General features: G+C 44.0%; 1 protein-coding gene across 1 annotated transcript in view; it reads right to left on the reverse strand.

Annotated features, from left to right (window-relative positions):
- The window catches only part of CACNA1G (calcium voltage-gated channel subunit alpha1 G), a 241,986-nt gene that overhangs the window by 176,179 nt on the left and 41,447 nt on the right, over positions 1–24,360 (reverse strand). Inside the window, exons 5-8 of the mRNA XM_084837951.1 lie at positions 21,056–21,347; positions 20,365–20,457; positions 12,725–13,520; positions 8,816–9,177 (exon numbers count right to left, since the gene is read on the reverse strand). Of these exons, the coding sequence (XP_084694077.1) occupies positions 8,816–9,177; positions 12,725–13,520; positions 20,365–20,457; positions 21,056–21,347 (1,543 nt within the window). The remainder of the gene's footprint in view (positions 1–8,815; positions 9,178–12,724; positions 13,521–20,364; positions 20,458–21,055; positions 21,348–24,360) is intronic.

Genomic DNA, 24,360 nt, shown 5'->3' on the forward strand with positions numbered 1-24,360 from the left:
TATTGCCTTTAGGATTTTTATTTTTTTTAATGTAAGGCACCTTGGAGGTCCTGGAAATGAATAGTGAGGTAGAATTGTTCTTAATATAAACAAACAAATGTCCTTAAAACTTCCACCAATGTAACTAGGGTGAGGAATTACTTTCAGTTTATTTTTTACTAGAATTTATCTAGTTTGCACCTCCTGGATCAAATGCAATCTGCAGTCTAAAGGTCGTAAATTTCCAAGCTTGCGATGTGATTCGTGCAACAAAAAAGGTGTTTGAAAAATGCGTACATTTGGAAAATGTGCATGAAAAATGCATACATTTGAAAAATGTGCACAAACATACTTTAGCCAATTGGGGAAAAATGTGGACATTTCAAAAATGCACACAATGGATGCCTTTGGAAAAACCTGCATGAACGTATGCATGAAGGTTTGTGTGGAAAAACAGTAAAGCTCGCAATCTGGTATGAACACGAGTCGGAACGAGCTTCAAGAAGGAAATCAGAGAGCCTTGATGAATGCAACATGTGCTGATTTACCCATCCTAACTGTAACCCTGGCATTTATTTCATGTTCTTATGATGGATCCATTCCTGGTTGCTGATAGCAATAATATCATTTAATAAGCCTTGAAAATGAAATGTAAAGTGTTTCCTTGCCCTGTCACAGGCTCAACAAAGCAAAGCTATGCCCCCAGCTCTGTTCTCCCCACCCCCATTGTTGCCACAAGAGCTCCAAGGATTTGAGAGAGGCTACTGCAGTCTCCATCTCTTTTAAAGTGCCATGGAGTTGAAACCCTCCTCCTCTTCTAGGGCACAGTCATGATCATCTTGCTTAGGATGGGCAAGCAAAATTTGCTTTCCCCTGCAAATTATGTCATGACTCCTAAGATGGAGTGGTCTTCTTTCTTCTCTGATTAGCTGCTAGCTCCACAGGAAGTAGCGAAAGAAATAAAGCAACCCATCAAAGAAAAAGGCTACATCAAATGAGCCAGTAAGTTACTCATACCTGGTCCGCTACAGACCAAAGCCTCTTGCTCCTTAACTAAAACTTCTTAGCCACAAATTGCAACTGCTACAGAGATATCCCACATTTTTGCAAGAAATGATCTCTTGAATTCTCCCGTTGACATACTAGACTCTGATCCATTTTGCAAGCACATTTTCCTTATACGTTGTGGCACAGATGGCTGATATTGTCACGCTGCACCAGTCATTAGGTTTTAATGTTACTTAGTGACAACTTTACAACATTTGTACAGTCACCTGCTCAAGACCCCTGCCGTTTGATGCACTAAGGATTAAGCTTTAAAACTCTTAAATGAGCTTAAAAAGTGCCTGGAAAGGTTACAGTGGTATTTTGCAAACTGGGAGTACACATTAGCCACCATTTTCTGAGGCTCTTTCTTTGAAGATTTTTTTTTTAAGTCCTCCTGCTGAATTACTTCCTTTTCTAGACTTTCAAACAATTGCTTTCCAGCAGCTCTGTCATCCTGGGCCAGTCCATAGCTCCTGCCACTCCCACAGGTTGAGTTTCTACTGCTCATCTCCCTTTTTTTCAAGCTTGATCATCTGGGATCTGCCTGGTTACACACAGCTAACAATCTAGCTGTATAGCTCCTGTGCTCCTGCCTCTGGGGCGGTGGACCTAGCTTGATCTCATACACATGCTTGAGATTCCAGCCTTGGATGGCTGTGTGTTGCAGTGTAACAGTACCCAGAGGTAACTAGAGTGACTTAGAAGCGAGGGGCTCAACGAGAGCCAATTACATTTCAGGTGTTCATTAGAAGAAACCAGTGTTCAGAAGAGAAGGCCTCCTTTCAGCTGTAGTGAGAAGAAATGTAGAAGTCTCTTAGCATTCCCCTTCAGAACACAGGCTTGCCTTTCAGACTGCTTTTCTCCTTCTCATTGGATGGTCTTTTAAAATGTTCAAAAATAAGTATCTTAAAAACAAAATAAAGACCACCACCACCAGTCTATTCACTGTGTTTTCTGATTGAGGTTGATGGGGGGAAACTCCCATGGCCTTTTTTATGCCCTGCACTCCATTCCCTCCCCTGCAGTCAAGCCAATGTTGTTATCATTCCCCCCACCATCGCAGGCCATTCCTTCAGGACCCTAATTATCTCTTTGCTTTGTTGAGATTAAATTGGAAGAGGCTGCTTTATTTGCAGCTTTTACAGTTTCTTTCCATTACCATGTGGTTTGCCCTAATGGAATCTCTGCCATGCATCCAATAATGTTTCATCTAATCCCTAGGCTACTATTGGAGGCCAATTTTAGCTCCGGTTGGGATAACTGTGTCTTCAGATCAATTGATTTTCAGCATGTTAGGGGGTCCTCTGCTCAAAATAATTGGTGGGGTCAAGGTCCTTTATGTTTGGGGGAGGCAGAGCAGTTGAATGTTATGTAGACTGATGTGATAGTGTTGGGAAAGCAGCAATACTTGGTCTCTTTACTAGATGATGTACAGAGACAGTGTACCATTAATCTTCACAGAGTGGGCCTGGACACATATATCGCTGCATCCAAGTGCATTTATGACTCATTCTGCTAACATGGTTCTTGAAATTTCCCAGCAAGTTACATCCCCATTTTAAAAACAGACAGTAAATCTAAAATGTGGGTGAAATATGCCACTTATTTCTATTAATAACAAAACTTCCAATTTCTTCTTCTTATGGAAACCTGGTTAAGGGTAGCTTATATGATCTTTTAAGTAATTATGACAGCTCCTTCTTTCGAAGGAATAGCTGATCTTCCTAAAAATGAATGTGCCAAAATTTTTAATGATTTTTTTTTTAGTATGATGTTCATCAGAATGTCTCATTAGTAACACATATTTTGAAATAATGGACAAAACTTCCCAAAGTGCTTAAGTCCAATAATAATAAAATAAATTAGTGTTGATTGTCATGAACATTTAATGAGGCCTCTAAAATTTAGATTTTAAATTTAAATTTTGAAGAGGCAGAGGAACTAGAGATCAAATCGCCAACATTCGCTGCATCATGGAGAAAGCAAGAGAATTCCAGAAAAACGTCTATTTCTGCTTCATTGACTACGCTAAAGCCTTTGATTGTGTGGATCACAACAAACTGTGGCAAATTCTTAAAGTGATGGGAGTACCAGACCACCTTACCTGTCTCCTGAGAAACCTGTACGAGGGTCAAGAAGCAACAGTAAGAACCCGACATGGAACAACCGAGTGGTTCAAAATTGGGAAAGGAGTACGACAAGGCTGCATATTGTCACCCTGCTTATTTAACTTATATGCAGAGTACATCATGAGAAATGCCAGGTTGGATGAATCAGAGGTCGGAATTAAGATTGCTGGGAGAATTATCAACAACCTCCGATACGCAGACGATACCACCCTAATGGCAGAAAGTGAAGAGGATCTAAAGAGCCTCTTGTTGAGGGTGAAAGAGGAGAGTGCAAAAGCTGGTTTGAAACTCAACATTAAAAAAACTAAGATCATGGCATCTGGCCCCATCACTTCCTGGCATATAGAAGGGGAAGAAATGGAAGCAGTGACAGATTTTACTTTCTTGGGCTCCAAGATCACCGCAGACGGTGACTGTAGCCATGAAATTAAAAGACGCTTGCTCCTTGGGAGGAAAGCTATGGCCAACCTAGACAGCATAGTAAGAAGCAGAGACATCACCTTGCCGACAAAGGTCCGTCTAATCAAAGCTATGGTTTTCCCAGTAGTAATGTATGGCTGTGAGAGCTGGACTATAAGGAAGGCTGAGCGCCGAAGAATTGATGCTTTCGAACTGTGGTGCTGGAGAAGACTCTTACGAGTCCCCTGGACTGCAAGGAGGTCCAATCAGTCCATCCTAAAGGAAATCAACCCTGAGTGCTCATTGGAAGGACAGATACTGAAGCTGAAGCTCAAATATTTTGGCCACCTAATGCGAAGAGAAAACTCTCTGGAAAAGACCCTGATGCTGGGAAAGACTGAAGGCAAAAAGAGAAGGGGACGGCAGAGGATGAGATGGCTAGATAGCATCACCGATGCAATGAATATGAACTTGAGCACACTCCGGGAGAGAGCGCAGGACAGAAAGGCCTGGCGTGCTATGGTCCATGGGGTCACGAAGAGTCGGACACGACTGAACAACAACTAAAATTTACATCACTCTTCTTTTTGTTCTCAGGAGAGAAAGTATGAAGGGAGGACTAGTCTGTCTCTTTTTCACAATGTGGGTGTCAGGAGCGCCCTAGCGGCCTCTTTCAGTCTACTCAAATAGCCAACTCAAGACACAGAGGAAAGGATTCTTTTCAAGGCTTTAATCCTTTTACAACTTAATGACTCTTTCAGATGCTAATCACCAGCGACTAAGCAAGGAACAGCAGAGTAGCCTATGCTCTGAGTAGGCAGTTGATCCCCATTTGAAGGAGAATCACTTGAAGACCCTGAACTTATGGGCTAGGGAGCGATCCTCCCTCTTTCCCTTGGGTCCATGGGAGGCGGCCGTTGCTTGCGCACCAAACGGGCGCTACGCCTCCTTTCCGTGCCCTCCATTGCTCGTTGCTTCCTGCGTCTGCATCGAGCATCTAGCAAGCCCCCCTCCCGCACTTTCTCACTGCTAGGATCACTGTCTACCTCAGGAATGCCAGCAGGAGGAACCTCTGCCAGGTGCTGTGCCTGTGAGGAATGAGCTGGCTCCTCTCCCACGGATTGCTGATCCTCCTCAGAATCAGAACTGCTCTGGGGTTCTATCAGCTCAGTTTCCACCCTGACAGTGGGGTATATATGAAATTCAGCCTATACAGATTAATATCAGGGCCAGCTCTACCATTAGGCAGAGTGATGTGGCTGCCTCAGGTACCTGACTTTGGGTGTCATGAAATGGCAGCATATTGTTAGTTATTTATAGTGCAATTCTCGGCATGTCTACTCAGAAGTAAGGCCCATTGAGATCAATGGGACTTACTCCCAGGTAAGTGGGTATAGGATTGCAGCCTTAACTTTTTATTATTGTATTTTTACTGCCAGGGAGGGGTACTTGTACGATTTCCTTCCTCAGGTGCCAAAATAATTTGATTGGCCTTGGGTACTATGCACCTTGATCTTGCGGGGTGAGGGTGCTGTTGGCTTCAAAATACCTTGGGCCAGTCCTGGATGAACTGCTTCTCGTAGAATATTCACTGCAGCTGTGGATGTGGCTTTAGGGCTCTGATCCACACCTGCCTGCTCCAAAAGCAAGTCTGGGGCTTCAGAGTAATAATTTTGCACTTAAAAATAATTACTCCCACACTGGGCCATAGCAAAAATACCCAAAGCCACTTTCCAATAGGTGTTCATCAGTTTGAGAGAAAACACCGACTGGTTTGTAGACAGTAGGGATGCTTCAGAAATTCAGTATCTGTGAATTGTAATATGAACTGACCCGGTCTGCTCCTCCAGGATTCATGTCTTTCATAGTTATGATCCAGTTCTTGGCTCAAAAGACATATCAAAATGCTTTAAAAATAGGTATTTTGGGAGAAAATTGATTTAGAAATGTGTATTTTGAAAGAAAATATGTTTAAAATTAGATGGATAGATAAAATTTGCAGATTAATTCAGAAACAGGATGGAACAGACCGATGAGTGAACACATACAAAAAGTGAAATGGACCACAAAGAGACAGATTTGTCCATCCCTGGGACTTCCATCCACAATGGACATCTGTCTTGCCATTTGAGTGTCACATGCCAAGAGTGAACTCCAGTATCAACCATTGTCTCATAGCAGCATCACATCTTCTGATTTCACTCTACAAGAACCTTGACTTACGACACATCAGTTGCTAATGCTCATGATGCTTGTCATAATCTCCCATGTCAGGCAATGCAAATCCCATTCCCCACACCAGGAATCAATACAAAAAGAGGGTGGGAGCCCAAATAACCCAGCTGGAAAATCAGTCTTTCATTTATTTTATTTCAAGCCTGTCAGTGGGCCTATCCCATTTCCTTTCTGCTGTTCAGTATTCCAAGTGTGTTGGCATATCAACAACATTTCTCACACTGAACTCTTGAGCTTGGTGTAACCGACAAGGCCAAGGTTCACGGTGTGCAGAAATGGTCATACTTTAAATCTGCATTAAAGAAGCAAGAAAGACTAATATAAAAACTAATCAAGTCAAGTGCTCTTAAGACCCTTCATTCCTTTTTAAACAATCTACCAATGAAGATACATTTAGTGAAGTTGATTTGTTTGCTCTTAAGTTTGAGGGAAAAGGTCACATTCACCATTTATAATCTCAGCAGAAAGACCAGAGCCATCAATTCTCAGCTCGAATTCCCTATCTCATAACTGTCAGATTATGAAAAGGCACACTGTAAGCTGCAGGAGTTTACAGAAAAAACATCTTCTTCTCTACTGGCACTTTAATCAGATGAATTAATAAAAACAGGATTCAATAAGCACTATCCATTCCAAGAGGCTGGGGAAAAAAATGGGACATTGCATTCTTTAGGCTGATTTTGTTGTTGTTGAGAAGATAGCACATCGAAACCCATGGAGTGCTCACTGAACAATCGTCTTCCTGCCTCAGTCCCAGATCCCATCACCTAATCATCTTTGGTGCACAGTCCTAGGGACATTGCTAGGACCTAGCAGACCCATGTCTCCCCATAACCCTCACCTGTGGGTCTGGACAAAGATACCAAATTTTCTCATCAGCCTGATGAAAGTACACAGGTCATTATGATTCCCTCTCCTGTGTGACCATACCACCATATTTGGTATGGAAGGAGGGACAGAGAAACTGCTAAGGTTGCTTCTCCACTTCAGGAGGCAACAGCCGACGTATACAGAAATGATGACATTTCCATTTGTACTTTAAATTATCCAAAATGTAGAATGTGAACTTTGCATCAAGTTTTCTAGTTTCCCCCCAGGCTCCAAAGAAATGATCCACTTGGCATTATTATGAAAAGAATGATGAATTTCAAAAGCAATCAGTCAATCTTTCTTTTGGCTACAGAGACATATTTTGACTAAGGTCAACAAATGAAGGTCAAACAGCACGTAGCAGATCCTACTGGTATGACCGAAGAGTGCCTTCCCATTTAAGGCCTAACAAAAGCAAAGGTTAATCAGCCACATTGCGTTAAGATTTCAGAAAACAGGCTGGCTTGAAGGGACACATTTAGCACACCAATTGAGAACTCAGCCCCCATAATGTACAGCCACTGATGCGTTAATACACCAGGTTGGCACTGGGATCTACAATTGTACCTGCAGAATTTAGTTTGCAGCTACCATTCAGACACGGAGAGCTAGCTACAAAAATTAGAAGAAATGCAACCACACTCAGTAGCAAGTGACTATACCAAGAAGGGGGGAAAAACTAAACAATAAGAGAAATATGCCCCCTTGAAGGACAGCTTGATCCTATACTTCAGGGTTGGGCAACTTGTGGCCCTCCAGATGTTTGGCTCAAACTCCCATCAGCCCTTGCTAGCATAGCCAATGGTGAGGGATCAAAGGAGTTGTAGGGCAAAACATTTGGAGGGTTGCAAGTTGCCCACCACTGCTATACATGCTTAATAGGAAATTCAAAGAAAAAGTCAGGCATGACAGAACTGGAAGAAAAAGTCTTTGATTCATCCTTTGACTAGGAACAGCATTGACACAGACCTATGGAAATAGGAGTATGTTTCAAATCTCAAATCAGAGACCACGTAACACTTGACAGTTATGGAATGCTATCAGTATGGATATTCTTGATTTTGTTCATCTCAACTTTTATAGCAGGTTCACTTCTAAGCAACGATCTCTTCACAATATGATTGACTTCAGCAAACTAATTTCTAAGGATTGAAGATGCTATCATCCAAATTGTATGGGAAATGCTGTGTGTGTGTGTTTAAAACCCAAAGCATGCAATTACAGTACTTATTTCATGGTACAGTTTGCATATTTCATGACATGCTGTTTGCAAGGTAGCTATCACAAAATCAAATACAAATGATGTATTATGCAAGCAAATAGTCTTGAGAAATTTGGTGGATTCATGGAAATCTGCTACCCTTACTGGAAAATGAAAAAGGGCACAACAGTTTGTAAACATGACTTCACTCACAGACTCTCCCAGCTACTGAGGCTTCTGCATCAGCTGCCACCTTGGTTGCAATTATGTTGCGCTGGGCACTCAGCCACCAGGACTAACCCCAAAGATTTTGCAATAACAAGATGGCTCCCCGCATATTCCACACAGAGAAGCCATATGGACGACACTGGCAACGGGACAGCATCTTCTACTGCATACCTGGGCAGCAGGCTAGTTTAGAGGGTGCTGGGCAGGCCACGTGGCACATACAGCTTTGTTTTTCAACCCCTTCCTACAGCTTACTCAGTGCTCTGCCTGGCTGCCATCCACCCCTGCATGCACTGCCTGAGGCAGACACCTCACTTTGCCTAACGATAGGGCTGGCCCTGCCAGCCACCAAACTAAATCCCATTGGATCAATGTTATATGAGCTCGATCATCTTTCACACTTCCATGCCTTATCGTTCCAAACCAACAAATGCGGCTGAACTCCATTCACCAGTGCAGATCTCCACACTAACCAGCGCACAAAAAAGTGTTCCCCCAAGATCTCGGAGTGCTTTGCAGCTTTGTTTAACAACAGACAGAACAATAGCTAAGCAGGGCAAGGCTTAAAGCAAGGGGTCAACATTAACCATTGCTGTATGGTATGAAATTCTGCTCAAGGGGCTAAGAACAGAACCAAGAGGGGGCTAATGCAGCCAGCATCTGGGGCTCCTCTGTTGTAGGGAGAGTCTAGTTGTAGCTACTAAAGCACAGATGAGGCTCTGCTTACCTGCTCGTGATACTCAATTCCCATGCTGAGGGTGTTGATCAGGATAGCTATCATGATCCCACGGCCAAAGTACTTGCTATCTACAATCTTCCGAAATGTCTCGCAAACCACCTTCCAGAAAGCGAGAAGTTTTAACGTGTTTCTTCCCCGGGCTTTCCAGCGCTGAGGATCCCTCTGATCACGGTAGTGAGCATCCTGGGTGAATTCATATACCCCATCACTGTCGGAGTCTCCTGTCTCATTGTCTGCCTGCTCTGGATTGGTAGCCAGGGTCTTCATGCAGTATGGACAGCTATCTGGGTTGCAAGTACTGTCGGGTTTCCCACACTGGCTGGAAATCTTGCAGGAGCCTTGACAAGGACCTGAAATGAGGACACACATCCCCCATTAATTTTGCAGACATCTTGGAAATCCCTTTCTGGAGCAGCCGAACAATCTGACAATGACTGTATCCAATTGTAGCTTTTACCGGAGGAAAGTTTTAAAATTCTATGTCAGGAAAACTCTATAACCCCCTGAAATCCTGTTTCAGGGTTATGCGTGGGTTGTTTAACCTGTGCATAAACCATGCTCCTAGGGTTCACACGACATGACAGCACCCAAGCAGGAGCTGGATATGCAAAGTAGCACCTGCGAGTGTCACAGATCATTGTGGGTTAACCCGCAGCAAGCCACAGGGTGTCATCCAAACCCGGTTGGGAAGGATTAACTGATTAAAGTTGGTCAAACCTGCTGGACTGGTTGGAACTGGCTAATATACTGTTAAGTGAATGGCTGAATCGGGTTCCCCTCACTAAGGAATATGGTTGGCCAGATCTTGCCTGGGCATGTGTGTGTTCTCAAATGGTTCTCAAGTTGGGGTGGGCCAATGAATGACTCAGGATTCCCCTCTCCTCCTCTCCTGAAAATGAATGAGCTAATTCAGCCTGAAAATGCAAGGGGCTTGAGTTGGAGGTAGGGATGTCAGAGAAATCCACAGTGCATTCAAATGAGTTCAGCTTTCTCTGAATCTGACCTGTGCATTCTGCAGGAGACTGTCTTCTTCCAAGTCACACAGATTCTGTGGACTTGCAGATAGGGATGCTGGAGAAATTTGAGATGGACTAGAATGAGTTTGGATTTCTAAGAAACTGACCCACGGAATCTGCTGCGGTCCACCCCCTCAAGCTGCATGCAGTCTGTGGACTTTTGGCTTTTTTTTTGCTTTCCTAAAATTTATGCAAATTTATTCAAAGGAAAATACGCAAGTTTCTGCTGAGACATATGCCATCCTGGAAAATATATGTGGGGAAAAGTTGAATGGAATGGGGGACAATACGCTAAATGTTATGTATAATGTAAATTATGTAAATTGTTGTGAACCCTCTTATGGAATTATTTGCCTATTTTTCTGCATAATGGGGAAAAAATTCAAATCCATCCATGAACAGACAGACGCTGGAATGAACAACACCACACAATCCACGAAACACACACAAAAGAGATTTCACAAAATCCAGACATCCCTACTTTCAGAGTGGTTTTTTAAAAAACTTTTGGGGAGGATTTGGGCAAATTCACACTTGCACTCATACACACTAGTGCAAATTTGAAGTTGCACTAATGCACATTAGCCCAAGTGTGAATTAGTGCTAATGTGCATTAGTGTAAATGGAATGAAATTCTCATATGGAAGAAAAATCTGATTCTGTCAATGAGCGGACGATGGAATAAAAGATGCCTGACAATTTGCAAGACACAGACTTGCAAATAGGATGTATGGATTTAATAAAATCCATACATCCCATGATGATGGTGGCGGTTGTGGTGAAACTGTGTGAGGAAAGGTCAGAGCAGGTAGCGTTTCTTGGGAGCTCTGAAACATAGTGTGGGGTTGTGTCTCCTGAAACAGTTTAACCTATGAACCTCCACCTATGGTCAACCTGTATATTTGTAAATAAATGAAAATATTACAAAATGCCAGTAGGTCCTGAGTGACCTCATTCAAAGGACACTATCCCTGGGAAAGGTTTGGAGTTCTCACCACTCAGAGGATTGGGGTGGGAGTTTTGAGCATTTCCTCAAAATGCTAAAGTTTAAAGTTACTTATTTCTGGATCCTCATCTATTAAAATGTATGCAGATTTACAATCTTGAGATTGTCTGTTGCTTAAAGTTGAGCTTGAGCAACAAAAACAACAGTGATGAAAAGCAGGGCAAGTGATAGCTGTCCACTGCCAAGAGTTCACAGCCACTTCATTACACGTTTGGCCATTAAGGTGAATCAGAAAGCAATAAACTCTTCTGGCACCTGGAATATTAGGCGCTGTAATTAGAGACAGCACTGCAGCCAGCAAGCTGCTTTTGTCATCCTGCTGACTGCTGATACTTCAACATTAACAGCTTCCCCCAAAACAAACCATTCTGAAATCATTTCTTGCAATGGCTGATCCCAGCTGACAGATGGTTCCCCCGGCTCCCGATAGACAAAAGTCTCCAGTTGGTGTTGGCTACAATGGAATGAGGAGTTTGTCTCCAGAGTGCCCTCTGAACTCTGCTCCAATGTCTTTCTCATTGTAAAGCCAGCAGGGGAAACTCAGATTACCTAGGTTGACCTCCTCTATTGCAAAATCATAAGATTTTGGCTAGCTGGTCCTGCTTCGCATCCAGAAATTGTTTCTTGCCTAGAGCACTTGAAACACACACACGGCAACCTTGAAAAGTACTTTGCAAAGGGTCTCTTTAGTGGCAACCATTATGTTACACTGGCAGCCTTGTTCATGCATTACAGGGAAAAGTGCTATAAGGCATTACACATCTGAATTTATAAATACTTGCAGGTGTATGGCTGATTATCAAAACACTGCATTTTCAGACTGGATATCTTTTACAACTTACATAGAGTTGGATTCAAACTTAGTCATGCTTATAGTGGACCCAATGAAATCAACAGGTCACGTTAGTCATGATCAACTTAAGCCTCATTGATTTCAATGGGTCTACCCAAAGCATGGCCAAATCTGGATCCAACCCATTGTGTGCAGCCTGATCCTAAGCATGGGTACTGAGAAGTAAGTCCCATGATGTTCACTGGGATTGGATGCAGTGCACTCTCAAGTAAGTGTGCCAGGATTGGAGCCAAAGCAGCCAACTTCCTAAGAAGTTAAGGAAGAATGACCAGCCATTGGTATGTTTTTTACTGTCAAGACAGAACATGGATACAATTAGACAATAACAGCTGCAAACATATCCAACTACAAAGCCTTGAGTATTCACAATGACATACGTTAACAAACTTTTCTTTCATTCTCTCTCTCTCATTACTTGCAGACAAATATTAAGGCAACATCAACTCTCAGACCAATGGAAGGACTGCCACAGTTACATCAGAGGCCTGCAGACCCATGAGCAGACCATTCTACCTGGACATAATTCCTCCAGCTGATAGATGAAAGCAGCACTTCCAGTCTCCCAAACACCGGCAGGCCAAGAGAAGGCTGTTTAGAGTGGCTGGGTCACAGCCTAGAATGCTTTTTTCATGCCAGTTGCACACTGACCTCAAGTTCTGTAACTTCAGAGGGCCATGGGACAATCTGTTTGCTACCAACATGAATTTGCATAGCACTGATTTCTTTAAGTTTTGATCTTTAGGTCCTTTTTCATAACTTCTGTCTAAAGACGAAAAACCCTCAAGACACCCCAAATGAATACTGTCTGATGAATGCATTTCTCTTAACTCTTTATTGATGAATGGACAACTTCTATCATAGTTCTGAACTGAGGACAAGCTGAATTGTCCAGGTATCCCCTTACCTTAACCCCACATTTTATCAATGGCAGTCCACACTGAAAAGGCAAAATAGGGAAGATTAATGACTCTGCCTTCCATCCAAAAGGCATCTCATGGCTGACGCCCAACCTTCACACTTACCAGTGCTCTGTGTCTCCAGCAGTTTCTGCATTGGGCTATATGGTCCAGGGGGGATATTAAGGTTCATCAGGGTGCTAGCCCCGGGGTTCAACGCAGGCTCTCCTAAGCCTTTATCCTTCAGCAGCTCATGATCGCTACTTGGGTGCACAGTAGGGTAGACCTTGCTGCCAACCACAGTCCTGGGAAGCACCTCTGGCCCTGGTAAACTGAGACCAGGCTGAGGGAGAGATGATCTGCAGTGGATTGGCTCAAAATGACAGTCTGCATGATAGATGCTGTGAACAGATTCAGTGTTGCTGGAAGGCGCATGAGGATTAGCTGTTGGAGGGAGCATTAGCCTGTTGGCACCATTGTGAAGGGAGCTGGTTTCAACATCACTAATTTCAGGACTGGCCCGCGGCGCCTGTAGGCTTCCGTTGCCCAGATGGTAGTGGTGGTGATGGTGATGGTGATGGTGAATGAGATGATGGACTGATGATCTTTTCCTTGGCTGACGCTTGCACGGCTGCCTCTCTGCGCTGCCCTTGCTGCCTGGGCTGGAGAGAAACCCCATTTTCACCCCTGTCATTCGGTAGACTTCCACCACTTGCTTGCTGGCCTTACGAAGGATGTAGACAAGATATTTGAGAAGTTCGTCATAGCAGCTCCCCGGCTCTGAAAAGCTGGCCAGGGTGCTTGCATTGGAGAGGTAGCGGATTCGCTGCTCCTTCATCAGCTGGCTCTCTCGCTGCTTGGTCTCTGAGAACTGAGTTGCAATGACCACTAAGCAGAGGTTTATCATGAAGAAAGAGCCCACCTAAAAGGGGAGGAGGGGATGCCATTAGTCCTGCACACCATCTGGAACATGTGTGTCTAAGGGTCAAACTACATGACATATTACGTCTGTAGCATGCAGCTGATCCTCTCTTTCTGTATTACTCACAAGTAAACGTGAAGGGCCTGAATCAGGGTCAGGACCATCACAAACAGGAAGGTGAAGTTTAGACCTTCCTCAAAGCAGCTTGTTTTCTGAAATTTGCCCTCCTCCCTGCATGGGGGGCTAAAAAGCAGGGGAACACCCTCTATTTGTGTCGATAGAGGGTTTTTTTCTCCTTCTTTAGCTCCCAGATGCAGACTGGGGGAGGGAATTTTGGAAAACAAGAAGCTGGGGGGGGGGGAGGTTTAAACCTATTTCCACTATGCACACAGCATTTTATTTCCAACAGCAGCCACATGCATCAGGAAACCTCATGAACAGGGCACCAGGGCACTGTCAGCAGCTTATAATATATTTTTAATACTCTGTTGTTAGTCTTTCTATCTTCCTCACACACACACACACACACACACACACACACTGGGGGAGGGAACTTGGGCAGGATGTTCTCAGGGGGCCATAGCACCAATGGGGATAAGAAAAACAGCTGTAAGGCTGGAAACCAAAATCAAAAGAGGAACAGCTGCACCAATTTAATTCACAACGCATTTCAACATGGGTCTTTATCAAGGGAAAAATTCTTCGAGACATTTCTGGAGGATTCCCTCTCCCTTCCTTCTTCCAAAGAAGACTCTTCTCTGGAAGATGTAAAGGAGAAGGAATCCGCCAGAAAAGTCTCTAGGAGTTTTTCCCTTGATAAAGACCTGTGTTGAAACACGTTAGGAATTCAACTGGTGTGGCTGTTCCTCTTTGGATTCTGCTGTCAGTGGGTCCCCAGCTCCTTGCTACTGTTACCATGGCCCATTTGCTAGTCCTTTCCTTCCGGGCCCAGGCCACGCCACCGCCCAGGAGGAGAGGGCAAGGCAAGTGGAGGCACTGCCCATCCTTCCTTGCTCTTCCCACTCTCTGCGTGCTTGGGAAGGGCAGGGGAACAGGCAGCGACAGGAAGCAGGAGAAGCAAGGCTTGGGGATTAGCTGAGCAGCCCCTGCTGGAGGGTGGAGGCTTGCTGCTGCCCCTCCATCAAAGCCAAAACCTTCCCCTCTGGTACGTCTCCAGAGCCTGCCATATCCCTAGGCCCAGGAGTCACCCAGGAAGTGCGCCTGTGTCGAAAAATTAGAACATGAGAAGTGGCTCACAGCACAAGCTGGTTTCATGGACTACGAAACTGAACTCGAAACCCATCTCCATCAAGAGTGGTTGCCGCCTGTGCAACTCGCGCAGGGCTATTCCTTCTCCCCCTTTCCTTTCTTCCATGTCAAAGGCTCTTGGGCTTCCTCTCCTCAGGGACTCTCACTCCTCAGCTCCACAGACAACATCACAGTGCGAAGCAGAACAGAGATTTATGGTGACTTAGTTTAAAGGGTTCCTCTAATTTTTCCTTCGTAGGAGTCGGGGCTGGTAATTATCACAATCGCATAGCATTTGTGCGCACGCTTGTATGCATCGCTCAAAACCTTTTCCCTGGCAGCTATGTGACTAGATCTTCGTCTTTGTTTATGGGAACTGTGGCAATGCTGCTCCCCATCACAGCAGCTGTCTGCAGCCAAAGACTTGATATCTTACTCTCAAACAGGCTTTTCATTAGGCTGCGTTTTTAGAAGATGATGATCATTATGCAGCCTGAATGTTCTGAAAAGCAGCCAATAACGAGTCCTTCTCTCCTGCCTACCTTAAACCTACAGATACACTATCCATTCATGCCACCTCAGCAGCAGGAAGATGCTGATTCATCTCCCTTCATTCTTATTTTGCCTCTCCTTCTGGATGCCCTGAGCAGTCAGCTGTGGAGCTGAGTGACGTGCCACGGAGGAGAAAAAGGAAGGTGCACTCTGCTCGTACCCCACCTGCTTCAGAGGCTGCTAGCCAGCCAGTCTCCTTAACTGTGAGGAGTCCAGGTAGTTGCCCAGGCATGTAGGTCAGCCTTCCCCAACCTGGTGCCCTCCAGATGTGTTGGACTATAACTCCCACCATCCCCGGCTGTTGGCCATGCTGCCTGGGAATGATGGGGATTGCTGTCCAACAGATCTGGAGGGCACCCGGTTGGGGAAGGGTGATGTAAGTTATCTTCCTGAAGACTGTGCAGCTGGTGTCAAGGGCTCCTTGGAGGGCTCTCTCAGTCTAATCCAGTAGCCAAGTCCAGACACAGACAAAGGGATTCTTTTCAAAGCTTTATTCTTCTTTTACAACTTAACAACTCTACAGGTAGCAACTAGATCTGAGCAGCAGCATCCCTATGCCCTAAGTTGGAACAGCTGGTCCCCGTTTGAAAGGGAATTACTGGCAGACCCCTGAACTTAAGGACTAGGGAGAGTCCCTCCCCTTTTCCCTTGGAGCCTCTGGGCGCAGCCGTTCTTTGAGCGCGAACCATTTGGTGCCGCTCTCTGCGACGGCGTCGCACGTCCACCAAGTCTGCTTCCCACGCTCTGTCACTCCCTGGACTGCTATCTAAGCTAGGAATGCTGGTGGGAGGAAGCTCCGCCAGCTGTTGGCCCTGGGAAGGATGAGCGTGCTCCTCTCCCAGGAGCGGCTGCTCTTCCTCAGCATCAGAACCACTCTGGGATTCCATGGGCTCAGTGTCCACCCTGACAGGGGGGCTGTGATGTGAAGGTCAGCAGACTCACCTGGCTCCTCAGCTAGACAGAAGGCATATACTGACCGCCATCACCCCTGCTCTGCAGCCTTCAGGTTAGAGTGCTGTGATGCCCCGTACCCGAGGCTATCTCTGAGGACTTTTCGGAAACTGCCGTTACTGCAGAGTGTGGCTACCAGATTAGTAATGTGGACTGGGCATAACGCCCATGCTGTGCAACAGCGCTGGCTCCCAGCCCATTTCCAGGCCCAGTTCAAAATGCTGGTTTTGACCTTTAATGACCTCCATGACTTGGAACCAGGGTATCTGTCTCCATACGTACCTACTTGTACATTAAGATCTTCAGTGGAAGGTGCTCTTACCATCTGAGGTAAGGTGAGTGACTGCTAGAGAGAGGGCCCTTGTGACGGTGGCACTCCAGTTGTGACTGACAGTTGTGAGTGACTGCTAGAGAGGGCCCTTGTGACGGTGGCACTCCAGTTGTGGAATGATCTCCACAGGGAGGCTCAGCGCCCAACCCAACAGACCAGCTGCCGTGCCAAGTTCTTGCTTGAATAAAATGGTATTGTCCTGCTGGTGGAAGAGCAGCATAGAGGGAGCCAACCTTGCCTCCTTCAGCAGGGAGTTCCACAGACTAGGAGCAGCTACCGAGAAGGCCCAACAGCATCTGGAGGGCACTAGGCTGGGGAAGGCTGGCCTATAAGCAATGATCCAGAAGGCCTTAAGCTTGTATCCTAGGTATTTCACCCTATGTTTCAGCCCAAATGAGCTCCCATTTAGGTATGATTAGGCATCCATATCAACCTAAGGAATCCCGGATGACCTCGGTAAGTTGTGCCCTCCTAATTTGTTTGAAATGCCCAAGAGCAATTCACTCTATTTCTGATAAGAATGGAAGAAATTGTTCCAAAGTTAATAGACATCTAAATGGTCATTGCTCATGTGGGCTATCAACTGTAATACTATGTGATTGATCTCTTTTCTCAGGGCCAAGTGATGTGGGGAAGAAAATTTTCCAGTGCTTTATTTTTCTGCAGAATATTTTTCATTTCAGAAGTTCATTAGTAACTATGAACGAATGCCAATTGCAAATACAGTATTAGGCGAGCCTGGCAGTTTCAAAGTTGTAATTAACGTTTTCCAGGTGATTATTCCTAGCAAGTATGTGAGAGTATATATCTGTCATTGAAATACATATATGTCTCTGTGTAAAAGGAACTAAAAAGTTGTGACAGGGAAACTGAAGGTGCCCCAACAACCTCAGTGGAGAAGAGCGGAACTCTGCTGAAACAGATGAGTGGCTGTTAGCATCTCATGCGTAGTCCTTTGGGTTGCTAAAATTAATTAGTGCCACTTTCCCCAACCTGGTGCCCTCTATGCTGCTGACTGAAGGATGCTGGGAGTTATCCAGCATATTGGGAGAGCACTATAGGTTGGGGAAGGCTGAATTAGTGTGTCAATGCTTTTCAGTACCTTTGTGTTGTTTTTATATTTAAACGATAAGGGAAGTATATGCTATTGTCTTTAAATTGTAACAAATATTCCAATAAAAATTTCTACATAATATAACATTGAGATTTATCTTATTTAAAATATTTATTGGCCACTTTTCAGGGCAGAAGCCTTCCCAAGGCAGTATACAACAATAAAAATGAACAAACATTACGTGTGCTTTAATTTTTCCACTCAGATATCTCAGGTCACATAGCTGTGGTGTATTGAGCCAAAAAATTAACAGGGGGTACTGTTTTAGCTTTGTTGTTTATTTTACTTGTATTTAGTAAACATGCTAAATTAGAATACTCTCTAGCGATTTTCTGATGTAAAGTGAATTTTTTTGGCTGCAAATGACCCTATGCAAATTAGCCTAATTTGCATTGGAAGTTTTTCCAATTCAATTTTTTTCCAGAAAATTCACATCACTGCTTAGGGCTAAAGTTAAGCACTTGTCTGTCCTGTTGATTTCAACATGAGAATTAAGCATGTGCTTAAAACCTTTCCACTGAAATCAGACAGAAATCTTGACATTTGGCTGGATCGTGTAAATTGCGTTTTGCATTTGATGTTGCAAAATGACGAGTTTCAGAGCAGAATGTCAAGCATATGCTATGCTCCGGATAAGCAAACACCATAGGCCTCATTGCCTTTCATTACTTCCTTCTTATAGACAATAGACAATACTTAGCACTTCAATCAGATAGTGTTCCAGAGGCTCTCCCAACATCCTCTCATCCTAGAGATCACGGTTGGGGAACCGTTTTCGGCCCAAGGGCCACAGTCCCTCATGGCTAACCTTCTGGGGGCCAAATGCCAATGGCGGGCTGGGCCAAAGCGAAAAGTGGGGCAGAGGCCATCCCAAACAATCTCTCTCTCTCTCTCTCTCTCTCTCTCTCGCACACACACATATCCATATACATCCACACACACATGCATTTTTACAAATAACACACATGCATCCACATTCACAAACACATACACATACACACACACACACACACACACTCCTCCCTGCCCAACAATCGGGGTTGAAAAAAGGCTCTCACTGGAGGTTTTTTAATGGCCTAATTGCCCTGCATGAGGGGGGTAACCTTTGGGGGACTGAAGCACATAGGGAGGGTAGGGTTAATCCTTCCCTCCCCAGCTGCAATTTCCACAAAGATTGCCCCCCTCCCCCTACACTATGGCAATCTTGGAGCCAATGGGAGGACTTTTCATGCCTAATTGGCATCCAAGGGAGAGGGCACTTCAGGGCAGCTGTGGCATGAGGGGAGGGCCAACCTTTCTCTCTCCAAGTGAGACAACTCACCTGCCTTTGTGTAACAATTAGTCTTTAAAAAAAACTTAAATTGGAATGAATGGAAGCTTCTTCTTCTTTTTTAAAAAGCCCAACTGCTGCACAGGGGTGGGGCGAGGAGGGGAGGCCACAGGCCACATCCAGCCAGCAGGCAGAGGTTCCCCACCCCTGGGATAGATTCTCCAGAGAGAATCAAACACCCAGGACCTAAATTCCTCCTCCTGCCCTTATAACAAAGATACTATTCTTTCATCTAGCCTCCTTGAATGTTATTTGCCACACCATTGTCCCCTTCTTTTCCTGGTTACATGACTTATAAAGCCATGACCTATATTAGGGGTAGGGGAGGGAGAGGTGTAATTTAGCTGGTTCACCTATGCACACTACAAGAAAAACTAGGGGTTGCCTGAGCCCACAACAAAACAATCCTTTCTCAAGAGGCTTCTTTGATACAAGAGCAAGAAAGAGATCAAACTATCTTCAATTGTCTTTGTTATTATAGGTCAAACTTGAGGGTCATCCAATGAGAGGCATAGGTTGCCCCGTGTGGTGGGCTCTTTTTCCAGAGCTGCTTGCCTCTGTATCAATCCCATGCTTGTTTTTAAAAAGAATAGAACAGAGAGCATGATTCTCATGACAGATTTGAAAAGGAAGGGTAAAGAAGTTGCCATCACTAACAAAATGGACACTGCCAATCTCTGTCTAGAACAAATTTATCACCTCTTAACTGGTGTGCTTCTTTGCCACATATCACTCTCGTACACACACACGAGACACATGGAACAGTTTTAGACAACCTCCTTTGTAGGGATGTATGAGAATTTTGTTCACATTCGAAAAAGTGACAAAAATGCCCTGCTCGCAACACCGAACATGAGCGTGAACGCAAGCATGATTTTCAGATCAAGTTCACACATCCTTGACATTGCTATTGTGTTTGCAAAATGTGCCCTTTTTGGAAAACGTGCAATTTAAATTGCACAATTTTTAAAAAACATAGATTTTCATGCTTTAATCAATTGGGGGTGGGGAGCATTTGGGTGTGCTCTTGGAAGACTGTGTTTGCCCGTTAAAAACCCCCACAGTTGCATTTGTGAGAGTGAGAATGAGGCAAACCAAGCATCAGGGGGGTGGGGGGGGGAGTCATAGCAAGTACAGGAAGTACTTTTTTGCCCATCCCCAATCCTTTCCTAACAGGCTACCCCAGTTCCAGGATCTATTTCACCCTCCCTTCTCTCTACAATGACCCTTATTTCCATACACCCCACCTTGCCTTGTTCTCTACGGCAACCTGAGTGTAATGCCTCTAGTTGCCGCAAAGACCGGAAAAAGAACTCACAATGATCAGGAGAATGAAATAGATGAAGTTGTAAAAGGAATGAGCATCCATGACGAAGTACATGATATCTACCCAGCCCTCCAAAGTGATGACCTGTGATAAAACAAAAGAAAAGAAATTCATTGGTAAGCTTCCCTTGGGCTGTCAAGAATGCTGTCATGGGTACCCCAAAAGATGGATGAATTACAGTTTTAAAAAGTTAACAACAACAAAAAGAACAACAACACTAAAGAAATAAAGAAACTCACTGATTATAATTCTTAGGAGAATCTCACTATCTAATGGAAGACTGGATATATAAGTTATATAGCACATATAAGCAGTGTGAGTGTGTATTAGTCAGAAAAAATATAGGCATTTGTACTTGATTGGAAAAAGACACACCAATATTATTCATTCTAGGTCAAATGTTAGATCTATGAATATAACAGTTAAGGAATTACAATAAATCAACACATACCCAGGAACTGAGGGTGGACAAAAAATAATTTCATACCAGTTTGGTACCGATAGATCTTATATTTATCACTGGTCTATAGGAAAAACAACAAAACTGGTGATTCTCCACCAGTGAATTATTATGCCTCTCTTACCAAACATAAGTTGCTTTGGAAAAAGAATAAAAATTGACCTAGCTTTCCCTGTATCTGAAGGATAGCCTGCAGGAGAGTGAGGCTGGCACTTTATTCACCTGAAATATTGCAATCCACGCATAGCCAATGTTATCAAAATTGATTGCTCCTTTGAAAGGGTTGTGCTCCCCAGCAGAACAATTTGTGTAATACTGGTTCCAGTTGACACAAGAGGTGTTCGTGGTATCATTGTAGGAATAATAGTCCAGGGTGCATTCCAGGCCTTCTTCCCTCCGTGTCGGGATACTGCGGCAGTAACGCATTCCATTCTCTCGAGGCTGAGAGCAGATGAAGGGGCTTTCGTCTTCATTCTCAGTCTGGTAGTATGGTTCCAACTCTACTGTGTAAGAGCTTAAAGAGAGCAGACATGTAGCAGGTTATATTTATTTTATTTTTAAAAGCTTATATCCCACCTACTTCACTGAAAGGGACGATAAACATGATAAAGAAACAAGATCATATTGGAAATGGGGGAAGCAAATATGGAACTTCACTATTTCTATATTATAAGAAACTGGGAACAAATAACATTCTTAGCAGGCAGCAGGTTGAAAACAAACAAGAGGAAAGTACACACTGATGTAGCTAACACAGTAACTTGTGGAACTCATGGTCCTGAGATGTTACAAGGGCCAATAGGATAATTGGGTTCAGACAAAGCAGTTAAGACAAATTAATTGCGGATAGGAGCATTTTGATTGTCTGGGAGTGCAATTTAATTTTTCAAATGTCTGTGAATGGGTGATGTTTTGAAGTTCAGAATTAATGTCAGATAATGTATCACTTCAAAATGGCCCTTTTTCTTGAACAATTTCATCTGCCTGGGACTGGTCATCATCACAGACAGGATACAGGGCTAGATGAGCCAGATTTACTGACCTCAGTATGGCAATTATTATGTCCTTGTGGATTGCACAGAACAATTAAAGCCATTTGAGGGAAAGCAGAATCCAGAACAGATCTGGTGGCTTGCATAATTAGAGTATGTCAGTCAGTGAGGAAGAAAAGATGCCAAGAGTCATGGCCCTTAGTAACCTGGTCCTAAGTGTTCAGGATGAACATTAAGTAAGAATGGTCATGAACATTCCTTACCATCCTAAGGTGAAAAAGGGAAGGATGTAAGCAGGCAGGTGACAGCCAGTTCCAACTAAACCTATTTATAAAGATTTTATTCTTGGAACAGCTGTTGGCTCAAGAGCTGGCCATCTTAAAACTAGTGCTGTTCTTAAAAATACATAATTGCCTTTCCTTATATTTCTCTTGTCTATACCTAGGAACAGGGTAGGCACATGGCTGGTTTTAAACTATATCAGGTCTGTGCGTGTGTGTGTGTGTGTGTGCGCGCACGCGCACTCACTCCATCCTCAATATTGTCAGTGTGCATTTAAAAAATTCAGCCTATTTAGATGAATAACAATATTTAAAAAGGAGTAGCTAGGGTATTTTTCAAACTGGAGGAGCAGTAGGGAAGAGGAGGAGGAGGAGAAACCTTACTGGGATTCAGACAGCGGGTTTGCAAGATCACAGCAGGGGAAATAAGCCATGGTGGCTTATTTCCCCCACTGAGCATGCCAGTGGAATTTGCCTAATTCCCCTTGCCGGTGCAGGTTGCCGAGTCATGCAAACCTGGGCAGACTGGCTTGTTGCAGTGGGCAACAACCCTCAAATAAGCCACAGGCTTTTGTTGGGTTGCTGCCCACTCCCAATAAGCTATGTCCACTCAGGATCGCATGACATGACAAGCCACGGCAAGCTGGGAACCCGCGGGCACCCTGCAAAAATGGTGCCCATGGGCACCCAGCATGATGCAACATCCCCCACAGCTAAATTAAGCCATGGTGGGCTGTCATGTCATGTGAACCAGCCCAGAGCGTCTTTGAAAAACACCACCATTGCTTTGTACATGCTTCCCTTCATGTGACAGGCACCATTTGTGTCCCCTTGTATTTCTGATGTTAGAAATGAAAATTCCTTCAGAGGACGCTAGTAGGCTAAGAAGCCAATTCAACACACTCACTCTGATATGGCAAAGGAAATGAGTGATGCCTTGCTGGAAATCAGCATCCTTCTGCCTCAGTAAATGGCTACTTCCCTAATGCCATGTCGACTGACAGTAAAGCTTGTGAAGCCATATTTAAGATGAGTTCAGCAAGGTTAATTCCTGAAGTATTTCTTTTAATGCTGTTCAAAGCTTAGCTAAACCCCTGGTATTCTGGTTCAATTAAACAGCACTTTTTTTTTGGTTACCAATTTACCTAAAGGTAAATTCCCCCCCCCCCATCTTAATGACATCCCTGCTCTCTTTGCAGAGAGAGGAAGCCTAATAAAAGAGGAGAATTGCAAAACTTAGGGTGTCAGGAGAACTCCCCTCCCCACAATCCTGGATTCTGCACTATTTTGAGGGCTGCCTCTGACCTAGCTTAATCCTATCCCCATCTTAAAAGTACAAGCAGGGAGCAGAAGAGAAAGTACTCAGCATGTCCACCTTCATAACACTGGGAGAATCTGCACTGACGTCCTCTGCACAGTCAGCAGGATATTGTATTCAAACCTGCTTAGACTGTTCATAGCATTACCAAGAAGGTCCCCCCTCCCCCAAACACACATTCCTTACTTGCATTGAAAACAGACTTGAGATTCATTACTGAAATAATGACCCCAATTCCAGAGTAAGTCAGTCACGCATAAGTAACATAGAAATCAAGGAGACATGAGCGTGACTAACTTTTTCTGGATCAGGGCCAATGTAAGTAAAACACTTTGAACACTCTAAATTGCTATGTAGATGTATTCTGTATAATTCTAAATGTATTTAAAGTATTGTTTTTGTACACTATTTGGCAACATTATCTACTTGCTAGATTAAGAAAGTCTGATGTAGTACATGCAATCATAAATCAGTGAGAAAGTCTCTATGTACTTTAGGGTGTGTTTGTCATTATCTGGTGGCAACACTATTAATAATGAGTTGCTTATGTTTTTGTGAGTTTTTTTGTTGGGGAGAGGTTAGCTATTTTGAAACCTGTTGCTCTATAGCAGCTTTCCCCAACCTGGTGCCCTCCAGATGTTTTGGACTTTAACTCCCATCAGCTTCAGCTAGTATGGCCAATTGGCCGAGGTTGCTGGGGGCAGCAGTCCAAAACATCTGTTGGGCACCTGGTTGGGGAAGACAGGAAGTACTCTTAGGAAGAAAATCTGTGTATTTATAGCAAAAAAATATAATATAAATGTATCACGGCATAAAAACCCAACCAATAACATACACATCAGAATATGACATAGTGATGATCCAACACATTTTGTGCCCGAAGTGAAGCCCAAATGGTGCCCACACCCTCTGCTGGAGCCAACACTTGAGAAAGTC

Source organism: Heloderma suspectum, chromosome 2, assembly GCF_057233095.1.
Source record: "Heloderma suspectum isolate Gila_16-S chromosome 2, 16-S_ref, whole genome shotgun sequence".
Taxonomy (NCBI): domain Eukaryota; kingdom Metazoa; phylum Chordata; class Lepidosauria; order Squamata; family Helodermatidae; genus Heloderma; species Heloderma suspectum.